Source organism: Oryza glaberrima, chromosome 9, assembly GCF_000147395.1.
Source record: "Oryza glaberrima chromosome 9, OglaRS2, whole genome shotgun sequence".
Classification (NCBI taxonomy): domain Eukaryota; kingdom Viridiplantae; phylum Streptophyta; class Magnoliopsida; order Poales; family Poaceae; genus Oryza; species Oryza glaberrima.
Window position 1 is genome coordinate 7,206,142 of NC_068334.1, and position 12,835 is coordinate 7,218,976.

The window sequence follows — 12,835 nt, forward strand, 5'->3', positions numbered from 1 at the left end:
TTTTGGAAATTTCGGCTCTGCCGAAATGGCTGAAATTTTCGCCGAAATCGAAATTGAAAACCCGCTTGGAGGTAAGCACAATTAGGGTTAGCTCCATATATTTTGATGTGTTAGTCAATCTATACCGCTGTAGATCTGTTGGACGAAAAATTCAGCCAAGGTACAAACTAAAGGAATTTCTTGCAAAAGATATATAAGGCAGTACGTACGACCCTAATCAAAGCCATATAAAGCTCTCCAATTATATGTTTCTCTTTAAAGTCTCTGCTTGCACTTTACCTTTGCTTCCATGTTTTGAAAGGTGCACACTGCAGATGTGTGGATGCATTCATATCGACCTAGCTAGTGGAAACAAACTGTTGACGATCGAGAAAGGGTCTGGAGATATGCAATGCACGGTTCTGAAACCATAGATATAAATATATGTGTAATGTGCTAAGTTTGCTGCATTAATTCCAGACAATGAAACATATATGCTACTCGAAGGAAACATGACTGATTAACGGTACGTACGTATGGGGGAGCCAACAGGTAAGTTTCTATATTGATTTGTCCTTTGTTAAGTTTGGCACATATTACTGTCTCTAGCACTCGTTTGTTTATGGATTACCTTTTTTTTTTTCATCTCCATCACATTCAAATAAATGAATGTTTGTGCCAGATGGCCAAAACAAATTCTGCGTACATGTGGTATGCAATTTTATGAGTTTTACTTACTGCATGTATATATGCAGGTTTTTCTTCGTATTTAACTTACTTTCATAAAAAGGATTACAGTCTTGAATTGGTGACATCGTGACACGGCCGAATGATTTCATGTGCTGCCACACTAATATATCAGTTGTCATTTGAATAACAAATTCTGAATGTTTCACCGTATGCATGATACATGCGATTAGTTAACCAAGAAAATTTTCAGGGAGCTGCAGTATAGACATCCAACGTCTCGCCGCCGATCTCGAGACAAAGCTATGCAACGTGGAATTGGAGGGCGGCCGGCGACGGCGCCGCTGGCCGGAGTGCCTCATTTCCAAGGTGAAGCCGCAGGTCCGCCGCGTCGACGACTCGCAGTACACCCCGCAGGTGGTGCTCGTCGGCGCCTACCACCACAAGCCGCTGGACAGCACGGATCAGCTGGCGAAGTGGACGGCGCTCCGCCGTGTCCTCCCCGACGACGGCGAGCAGCGGGCGTCCATGCTGAGGCGGTGCCTGGAGGCCATCGCCGGCGTTGAGGACGAAGCGAGGAGCTACTACGAAGACCGCGCCGAGGCGATAGTGTGGAAGCTGTTCGTGCAGATGCTGTTGCTTGACGCGTGGTACGTCCTCCACATCTTCAACGTCGGCGGCGGCGGCGCCCAAGCCGGCGGCGAGGCGGCGAGCCGCGGCGGGAGCGCGGTGGACTACATCTTCGCCGTCCGCGACGTGTTCTACCTGCTCGAGAACCAGATACCCTTCTTCATCCTCGAGAAGGTGTACGAGCTGGTCCGTGTCGGAAATTCCGGCGAGGATCACACGCAAACGCGTACTTCTTCTCCGCCTCCTCAGCCTCCGGGAGCTACAGCCATCGCCGGCGGCAGCGGCGGGTCATCGTCCACCTCCACCGTTGTTGTCGATGGGTTCTTGCACCATCTCCGGTCGCTGCTCCGAGACCAGGGCTACTCGAATGTGGAGGTGGACATCACCAGCACACGCCCCTGTCACCTCGTCCACTTACTCCACATGCACTTCACACCCATGGCGATGTCGCCGGCCGCCGACGACGCTGCCGCTGTCCCCATCCCCACCAGGCGCGCGCGCGCCACCGTGTACCGCTGGCGCGGGGCGACGCAGTACCACGCCGCCGGCGTGAGGTTCAAGAAGCGGGCCCTCGGCGCCGGCGCCGCCGGCGACGCGCGGTGCGTCCTCGACGTGGAGCTCCGGCGGCTGACGACGCTGCACGTCCCAACGCTGACGGTGGACAACAACACGTGGCGGGTCCTGCGCAACCTGATGGCGCTGGAGCAGAACAACCCGCGCCTGGGCAGCCACGTCACGGCCTACTGCCTCTTCATGTCGCATCTCGCCGGCACGGCGAGCGACGTCGCGCTCCTGGCGAGGAAGAAGATCATCGTGCACTTCATGGCCACCGACGAGGACGTCGCCGACGGGTTCGCCGGCCTGTGCAGGGGCGTGGCGCTCGACGTCGACGACGCGCGCCGGAACTACCTGCAGCCGACGTGGGAGAGGATGGAGCGGTGGTACAGCAGCCGGCCGGTCAACTGGATGGCGCTGCTGCGGCGGCGGCATTTGAGCAACCCGCTGGTGGCGATCGCGCTGCTCGCCGCCATTGCTGGCCTAGTCTGTGAAGTTCTTCAGGCTGTGTATGCCGTCAAGAGCTACAAGACTAGAAGCTAAGCCACTGAGACGTATGCCACTGTATGCCTACCGATTTTACGTTGATTATCGAAGTACCAATCGTTCTCTGCTGCGTTGGATTCTACTCCACTATGCATAGATGGCCACAATGGGTCGCCCGACACGGCCTGGCAGGGACACGACTAAGGCACGGTCCAATATCAGTCGGACCGGCTCGGCCTGAGATTAACCATGTCGCGCCGTGCCCATCCACGGCGGGCGCCTACACCTATATCCTAGGCATGGTCCAATAAGACTCGGATCATGACATGCTGGCTCGAAGGCACGACTAGTTTTGCCTCCCTCATCTTTTGGGCCGTGCCTTATATAGCTAGAATAAGTCTATTTTACCCCCTCACTTCTTTATATCATGCATTATAGGAATAAGTTCACTTAGTGACCCTTAAAAGTGGTCAAAATCTAATCCATGACCCTAAACCACAAAACCGGATATCTCGATCCCCAAACTCTAAAAACTGGTACAATTTGACTCCCTTGGCGGTTTTGGAGGGCGGTTTTGCTGACGTGACGGTATTGACTGGGTCTCCTTTACACGTGGCGTTGAGGTGGCATTTAGAATTTAAAAATATGTGTGAGACCATTTGTCAGTGGCACATAAAAAAAATTGTGGGACCCACGTGTCCCTTCTCTCTCCCCTCCCTACAGTTCCTTCTCTCTCTCGCCACTCCCGCGTCTCCGCCGCTCGCAGTCACAGGCCGCCACGCCCGCGCCTCCACCGCTCGCCGCCGTCTTCGCCCGCCGTCGCTCCGGCCCTCGCCGCCCGCCGCAGGAGAGAGGGAGAGAGAGAGGGAGCGGCGAGGAGGGAGAAGGAACTGGAGGGAGGGGAGAGAGAGAAGGGACATGTGGGTCCCACAATTTTTAATGTGTCACTAACAAATGGGTCCCACATATATTTTTAAATTCTAAATGCCACTTCAACGCCACGTGTAAATGAGACCTGGTCAATACCGCCACATAGGCGCCACGTCAGCAAAACCACCCTCCAAAACCACCAAGGGAGTCAAATTGCACCGGTTTTAAGAGTTTGGGGGTCGAGATATCCGGTTTTGTAGTTTAGGGTAATGGATTAGATTTAGATCAGTTTTGAGGGTCACTAAGTGAACTTATTCCTGCATTATATGGCTGGAATAAGTCTATTTTGTATCCCTCATCTCTTTGGGCTAGCCACCAACACGCTATGGCGCGAGCTACCATTGAGCCGTGCCGGCCTGCGGGAGCGAGGTACCATTGAGCCATGCTGTGCCGGGGCAGCACAATGTTGTCATGCCAAGGAAGAGGCTTATGCGTGGCCCAATAGTCGGGTCAGGCTGGCACGGGGCCGACAACAGTCAGAAAATACCATGTCTGGGCTGGGCCAAATCTTCGTGCTGTGTACTGAGCTGTCGAGCTGCTGGCCTTTTGGCCAACTATACTATCACACCATCTATGGCTGAATGCCTACTTTGTACACAAGATTGGTTGCGAAGCGCACCCCGCCTACTAGCATAGAAGAGGACCCTGAAAAGTTGGCCCTAATTGAACAAGGTAACAAAATAAAGATTACATGATTTTGTTTGGATCATGTTTCAGAACTTTTTGCAAAAAAAAGATGGTTGTACTTCCAAGCCCCCATGGCTCCTGTGTCCAAGCCTAGTGCTCCTAATCCCTAAAAATCTTGTACGTATCAAGATTCAGGATAGTATCATTTTACTAGCAATAGGAGGTGGAACATAGTTTTTCTAATCTTGATTAATTTCTTTGGTTTTCAGCTTTGGATGTGAGCTGTGGTATGCTGAATTTGGTGGGCAGCTGATTGTGCAGTCAACAAATCAAGTCTACTTTTGGCCAATTACTTAAGCTGGGGTTTCTTGTAACCCAGTTTTGCTGTAACTTCGGCGTTCAAAAAAAAAAGTTTTGCTGTAACGTTGCTGGTCTGCTGCACATGTATTGCAGTATGAACTATTGATATTCATGTTGGAGTTGTTGTTGCTTGTCAGACAGATGATTATTGTGTGGTTTTAGAAACATCATTACTTCAAATATAGTCCTACCTCCGTATTTTAATGTATGACGCTGTTGACTTTTTAACAAACGTTTGACCTTTCGTCTTATTTAAAAAAATTATGTAATTATAATTTATTTTATTGTGACTTGATTTATCATTAAATGTTCTTTAAGCATGACATAAGTATTTTTATATTTGCATAAAAAATTTGAATAAGACGAGTAGTCAAATATTGGTTAAAAAGTCAACAGCGTTATATATTAAAATACGGAATACGGAGAGAGTATTTTCTAGAACTCCAAATATCTGGTGGAATCGTGGCATCTATTATCCAATTATATATGACCTTTTTATGCACTAGGCTGTTCATTTTAATTCTTAGCTTTTGCTTCAGCATGCTTGCTACTTGCTAGGGTACATTTCAACAAGGGTCACAGTCTGTTCGGGTTCACCGAGAACCGAAAAAACGAACCGATCGAATTTGTTCGATTTAGTCGGCTTGGTTTTACCTTATTTTAGACAAACGCGGTTGCCATATCTTCAAAACTGATCTTCTCCAAAACTGAATAAACCGAGCAAAAAAAACCGGGAAACCAGACACCCACTCCTATTATTATGTCCGTGCTCGTTGTTTGGAAAAATAAATAAAAAAACCCTAATTTATTTCCGTCAATTTTGGATGGCTTAGATCACGCTATGATTCATGCAAGCACAATGGCCTTTTTATATCTTCTACCCCCGTACGCGACACTCATTTTCTTCACCAAAATCTACCCCATGCAGTACATCGCCCCTTAGCCACATCGGCAACAGAAAGCACAAATGGCATCGGCTCGGACTTGCCTAGTCCTTCACCCTGCCCGCCTCTCCTCCTCTCCAAGTCAAGTGACAGCGTGGTGGCCCCGCCCACCTTTTAAATGGTCAAGATCCTAGCCCCCGGCCCATCAACACTAGCCCACCGCCTGTTGCTGGTTCCATGGCTTTGTTGGCGCCGCCATCACCTTACTGTCCCACATTATATATTATTATTCTTTTTTTCGACATTATAAAAAACTACATAATGTCGACATTTGATGTTGCGATTCCGGTATTTGCACAGTATGGGGATCGTTGGTACTAGGATATACGCGAGACTGAGGTAAAAGAGACAGAGGCAAGGATTTTTATACAGTTTCAGGCCCCTGAATGGTCAGGTAATAACCCTACATCCTGTTGGCCGAAGCCATTGTTGCTTTTTATTCATCTGGATCACACAAGTATAATATATGAGGTAGACTATCTAATTGTTGTCGACATGGCGGTCTGAAGGTCTGACTCGTAGTCGACAACAGGTAGTCTTCCTCCTCGAATCTGTGCCCGGCGAGATCAGAGATAGCGCTTTCGTCTCTCCTGAGAGTATCCGGAGACACCGTAGGGAACTAGTCGTGCCTATCCCTGAAATCGATATCCGGCGTCTTGTCTTGGCGTATGTTGGCTTGTATGTTGTCCCGTGTCTGTTGATTGTGGGTCTGTCCCCTCTCCTCCTAAGGGGCCTTGTATTTATACCCATAGGTGTCCCCTTATCCAATTAGAACTAGGGAAACCAATATGGATACAATCCGAGTAGTCCTTTTCCGGAACTCCTCCTATATCCACAGGTTGTTTCCGTATAGGACATGGTATGTGGTGGGTCCTGCCGAGATTTAGTCAACTACTATTAGGTATGTGGCATCCATAACCCTGGCAGTAGCCCCCAACTTCGATGCAAATGAACGAATTCATATTCTCAACCACTCACAGACCTTGGAGTAACTGTTATCGTGCTCACGTGACCGTTCTCGGTGAGTTCAGAAATAACGTTAGACTTCTTTTATCAGCCTCGTGTGGGCACCTAAAGGGTTTGTCTGAGTCAATCTCCAACGTTAACCAAGAAAGTATAGAGCATACGACTAAGTCTCCCATCTTGCTGAAATCGAGAATTTGGATTGAAGTCAAGAAATTTTATCTCGGCGGGTACACCATCACTTCATTCTGTATTCCTTGTCGATATCCACCAACCGTTCTCGAGTGATCGAGAAGGCGCAGAGTCTGCGACGGAGCCATGTCAACATTTGTCGTACTCGCCATAGTCAATCTTGGTGTAGAACCATAGAGACATGGAGTCTTCAACGATATCGAATAGAATTTTCCTGAAATCAATACTCAGAAAAGAATATTAGATAGAAATAGCCCCCGAGCGAACGCTCAAAGGGTGACATGTCATAATATGTATGGAAAACTGAAAATGAATTAAATTTATATACCAATGTCTTGTATATGAGCATCTACTCTTTTACCGACTTCGATCAGTGAGTTTGTTGAGTTATACACTCTCCCTAGCCCCCAGCCTTGTCGTCGGAGAATCGTTCTCGGGAGATAAGGCTCTTGGACCTTTGACCTCCATGAAGTTGGAAAACCCAATTTCCGATTACACGGCTTGGTTAATACGCACGGCGAGAACTCTTACACGACCAGATGTTACATGGTCTTTTGTCTTTATAGGATCCGACAGTGCCTTATCCGCTCTGGGCGTCCCCAACCGAAGTTCCCTTAGGTTCCTCAGAGGCCTTGTCAAGACAGCGTAAAGGGACAGTAGGATAGGTTTCAACGCTAGGTGTCGTCGTGGTAAGGGATCTCTGGGTAAAACACTTGGTAATATTGTATACCCGATATCAACTTTGTTGAAGTAGAGGTAATGGGAGAATCGCTACACCTCTGGTCAAGAACCAGGTAGTAGTCGTAACTCAATCACTAGAAGTAAATGTACAAGAGATCGCTACGATTGACTGGTTGAGAACCAGTGAGTAGGTGTCTCTCGATCATTTGAAGTCGTGGTACGAGGACCGCTGCGTTATTGCTGTAGTCGTACCTCGACCATCTCGAGCACCAATGAAGGTGCTAGAGTTGGTTTATTACATGTGCGTCTCATGTGGCCAGCATGACTCACACACCCAACTTGTAGCATATCCGGATGTCCATTCGCAATCATGTCGGGTGATCAAACCGACGGCGTTCGCGAGGAATTATCCGTTAACAACATTTTCTCGAGTAGTCCAGCCATGGCCGGTGCTATGAGATAGGTCGTCGGTCTCTTCGTTGGTAGGTTGGGCGCGACGATTCTGCATTTGTCGAGATCGTTCTCGATAATGCAGTGTACTCGACCACAACCTACTCGAGTGCTCAATTATTCCTGAAGAATATTTTCTAGAAGGCAAGACATATAGCAGAGAATATCGAGTATATACTCAAAAAACTGCATGGATCTTCTAGCATTATCAGGATATAACGAGCAGATGTAAATATCAGGCATTATGTAAACCGTAAACAAGCATGATTTATATGGAAGAAAATAGAGCGAGCCCCAGCGTTAAACCGTTGTAGGCCTAACACCGGAAACACTTGCATAATAGATATTGTATAAAAAACATGCTCTAGGTAAACATAATAAATTATTGATCTGACAATGTTGTATGATCTTAAAAAATAGGTACGGTAAATTGTATATAAAATATTGCGTACGTACCTTTATAAATACATGCCGGATGTATCTATGGAATTAGTAGATCAATTTAATCAATCTACTAATTACCTGTGATGATGTTGTACGTAGATCATGCAATTAATGCACGTGGACAGCTCCTGTTAATGCACGTGGACATGCTATAAAGTGCAAATTGTGTTGAATTCCTTCTGTTGTCCTGATATCGATCTACCGCCTGATGGGTCCGCCACCTGACATCGGGTAGCTTTGGAGCATCCGAGTACGAATCGAATCAGGGCCTTTGGCCTGATCGCGATCGAACTCGTCAACAGAGATACATGCAGGACAGAGGAAAACATAAATCAGTAGTTTAATTAAAACGAGATTAGTTGAAGTGTATTGGAACAACAAACCCGCGATGTCGTTGGAGAACGATATATCCGTCGGCGTGTTCCATTGACGACGATGGTTCCGATTTCGTTGGTGGAACACACTCCGGTCGAGTTAGATCTCCTCACAGCCGAAGTCGTCGAGTAGCTGGTTGATGGAGAATCCATCTCTTCAACCCATCTTGTCAAAATCCTGAAGCACCAAAGTCCCCTACCTGGCGCGCCACTGTCGACATTTGATGTCGCGATTCCGGTATTTGTATAGTATGGGGATCGTTGGTACTAGGATATACGCGAGACTGAGGTAAAAGAGACACAGGCAAGGATTTTTATACAGGTTCGGGCCCCTAAATAGTCAGGTAATAACCCTACATCCTGTTGGCCGAAGCCGTTGTTGCTCTTTATTCATCTGGATCACACAAGTACAATATATGGGGTAGCCTATCTGACTGTTGTCGACATAGCGGTCTGAAGGTCTGACTCGTAGTCGACAACAGGGTAGTCTTCCTCCTCGAATCCGTGCCCGGCGAGATCAGAGATAGCGCTTTCGTCTCTCCTGACAGTATCCGGAGACACCGTAGGGGACTAGCCGTGCCTATCCCTGAAATCGATATCCGGCGTCTTGTCTTGTCGTATGTTGCCTTATATGCTGTCCCGTGTCTGTTGATTGTGGGTCTGTCCCCTCTCCTCCTAGGGGCCCTTGTATTTATATCCATAGGTGTCCTCTTATCCAAGTAGAACTAGAGAAACCAATATAGATACAATCCGAGTACTCCTTGTCGTTTACATGTAGAACTCTGGTTATCTTTTCTTATCCGGAACTCCTCCTATATCCACAGGTTGTTTACGTATAGGACATGGTATGTGGTGGGTCCTGTCGAGATTTAGTCAACTAATATTAGGTATGTGGTATCCATAACCCTGACACATAATATATCCTCTCAAACAATTATATTACACAGTTTTTTTCACCTATATGTTGGCGTCCCAGCATTATTGTTATAAAGCCAGATCAATCATCTGATTATTGTAATAATAGGTTGTTTTAACAAGTCCATCATCATTAGATGTCTTTTGCTAAGAATGTCGCGTCGAAATGAACTTGCGTATAAGAAATATATCCAATTACTACTATATAATTAAACAGGCATTGGTACCAATTCGTAACTACTGGTGCCGGAAGTCAAACCGATACAAAAAGACGGAATAGAAACGGCATATTTACAAACGAAAAATAATCTGTAAATAAAACTTTTATATTCATATTCTTAGCGAAAAAAAGCAAATGTTGAAAAATAAATTTGGATGAAAAAACCCCAAAATCAACTCTAAGCTTGAAAATTTAAAGATAAGAACGTTTGATCACTACCAACTAAGAAGAAATAAAAGAAAATTAAGACTAACTGTTCGTACTGGATTTTTCATGGAAATTTTTTTTTTGTACGAATAGCTTTTTAGTCGCCGTTGACTGTGTTCTGTCGAGATGGAACCCTCAGCCGTTCAGATCGTTGACATTGATCTTAATCCACATCAGAAAGGAATTTAAGGGAATTAAAGAGGATTAAAGGAACAATGCTTAAAGATTATTTTTAGATAGTACGTAAAAATTCCAAAGTTCCCCTCAAATTCTAAACTTAAAAATAAAAACATTCCTCAAATTCCAAGCCGTTTGGGCCCAAATAATCCCCTTTCTCTGGACCATTTGTGGCAGCCCATCATCGTTCTTCGTTCTCCTCCCCTTCCCTTTCCGTGGAAGTCGCCATGGCTCCTCAGATCGCTGTGATGCCACCGCCACACCGGCTCAAACTCAAACTCAATCCTCCTCCCGCCTTTCGCAACTCCGGAAACGGAATCCCCGTCGCCGGGAACACATGCTTCTCCCCCGTTCTCATCCGTTAATTAGTTCCTCCATTAGAGCAATGATATGATCATATGATATCACTTCGTCCACACCCAACATTGCTCTGTCACCGGTGAAGACCATCGTTCTCTGTCACTGAGAAGTCTATGACACACCTTCCAGATTGGAAGAAACATGCGAAGTTAACTTGGTACGCAAAATTGTCACTCGGCCAGTCAGCAACTTGCTACAAACAAGGGAGTACTCAGCCAGTCTCGCCTCCTCCGAGTAGCTTCACCTAGTTCGGAGTCATCATCAAGCGCTACTGTGGGGTATATGGTTCCCGGTTACCTCATGTTTTGCCTTTGTGCCCAATAGCATGGGATGGGCCAAGTGCCCTAGGCCCATGTGGCTTACTTGTAATTAAAGAAAAAGATTAAGGATTAGGCAATTATTTCTATCCCATGTAAATAGATGGTAGGTACTCGGGTTATACGGGATACCGTACCATATCCACCCAGCTGCCCTAGCTTCTATATAAACAGATTAGACACAGCCATTCTCCACATATGTGCTCACGTGCTATTCCAACGCCGTACTACGCATACCTACACAGATTCAATATACATACAACTGGACTAGGGTATTACCTCACATCGAGAGCCTAAACCAGTATAAACATATGTGCCACCATCTCTCCTTGATCTAGTGCACCCTATAAATTATATTGCAGATCATAAGAATCGACAGTCAATGGGGACGAACAACCTCGGTTGGCCCGAGAAGCAGAGCAACACACAGTAGAAGAATGCAAAAGCAAAAGAAGGCCAAAGATGAACAAGCAAGGATCAAGGAAGGACGCAAACGCAAGAAAGTGGAAGACCGCAGGAAACACGATCTGTCCATCATAGCGTATGCTGCCCACAAAGCGAACCTCCAGACTCCATTGCAGCGGTCAACACCAATGTCTTCATCACGCCAAAATAGAACGCCATTGCAGCGGCCACGCTCATGGATACCCTCTTGTGAAAACGCTCATGGAGGGTATCCATGAGCTTACCATCATGGCTTACCATCTACACCCTGACCATCCACGCAGCAGGAGGAGATTCAAAAGAAATGGCAAACTAGTTGGTTGTTATACTCATCGATTCCACCAGGAGTTAGCTCGCCGGCTTACCAAGGGGCGCAATCGACTCTTGGAGGATTGCCGGTAGGATCGTAGAAGGAGGGAAGGTGGGTCAATCTTGAATCGTTGGATCTTAGAGAGACGATCCTGACTGATCAATGAGGAATGAGGAATGTAACATTGTGTTGGTGAATGAATTATAGGGTAGATAAAGGAGGAAGGAAAGAAGCAGGAGAGAAAAAGAAAGAATAGAAAAGGAAGTGGGACCCGCAGGACCCACATTCCCCCTCTCCTTTGACCTGACAACCGGATATCACTTGGGATATTCACTGGAATATTCCTCTCTGTTATATTTAGCCAGACACCAACGGGTTATATGAAAGGTGCTGCTTTTGAGTAAGAACCGGCATCTATTTCTTTTGTCCACAAAGGTGCCGGTTCTAGGGCAGGTCCCACGCCAACTAAAAGATGTCGGTTTTAATTTAAAACCAGCATCTATCTCTGACAGAGGTAAAAGGTGCTGATTTTTTTTAAAAAAAATCGGCACCTATTAGGATATAAGGATGCCGGTTCTTGGTATTTTGACGGGCTCACGGGCACGTATGTTCGAAAGGCACTATAGACGCCGGTTTTATCACTTCCGGCACATATAGTGCTGGCATTTATTTGATGTTTTGTAGTAGTGTACGTAATTAAATTTTAATATTCATCACGCTGACCTACCATGCAATTTCATATCTGTTAGTTACGTTACAACTTCAGCTAAGATTTTGTAACAAAAAATCATCTCGCGTATAAAATAGGTCCAGCGACACAACGTCCATTGCCTACATATTTTCACTCACTTCCCGTTCTAATATCATAGAATTGTATGCCATGATATCTTGCAACGTCGAATGCAATCATGAAGAAAATAAAAGATGAAAAAGTCTCAAAGAGAGAGAGCATGTTCAACAGAAGGTTAAATAGGACGGTGGTGCGAAGGAAGAGGGACTGAGCGGTTGTTCAATAATAGAGGGAGACGATGACATGCTAAAACCCTAGCTAATTATGGTAAGAGAGGAGGAGAGAATGGGAGAAACAAAATCAGAATCGAACCCTAACACATGCATACTTTGAATTGGACCTTCTCACTTCGGCATGGCAAACACCCCATGCATATATATATATATGTATGTAATAATTGTAAATTAAAGCTACCAAAGCAAGATCGAACCTATACAGCACACCATGCACTCATGGACTTACATACGTACGTGTTTACACCCAAATTTGACACCTAGGATCGAAATAGAGAAGAATTGCCAAGATTTAGGAACTCCGCCGGTTTCCTCCAGAAGGGCCGGTCTGACCACCATATGTGGGCCGGTCAAACCGCCGCTAGAGGGCCGGTCAGACCAACGGTATGTGGCCAGTCTGACCGACAGAGTCCAAGCCCGAATCTGTTTCGTCGGGTATCGAGTTTTCCTTGCTTGGGAAGGCATGTTTCGGGTTTCCTTTGGTTTTTATCCCGAGTTGGACGTTGAGGAGGACCTGTAAAGGGAAAGACCAACCCCTATATAAGGGACAAGGCCGTTTC

The 12,835-nt window shown here is 46.3% G+C and overlaps 1 protein-coding gene across 1 annotated transcript; it reads left to right on the top strand.

Moving 5' to 3' along the window:
• Nucleotides 1-394: 394 nt before the first annotated feature.
• On the top strand, nucleotides 395-2,792 carry LOC127784930 (UPF0481 protein At3g47200-like). Its single transcript, XM_052312352.1, has 2 exons — nucleotides 395-531; nucleotides 920-2,792. Exons 1-2 carry the CDS (start codon nucleotides 516-518, stop codon nucleotides 2,392-2,394), a joined length of 1,491 nt encoding a protein of 496 aa, XP_052168312.1. The 5' UTR covers nucleotides 395-515; the 3' UTR covers nucleotides 2,395-2,792.
• Nucleotides 2,793-12,835: the final 10,043 nt, after the last annotated feature.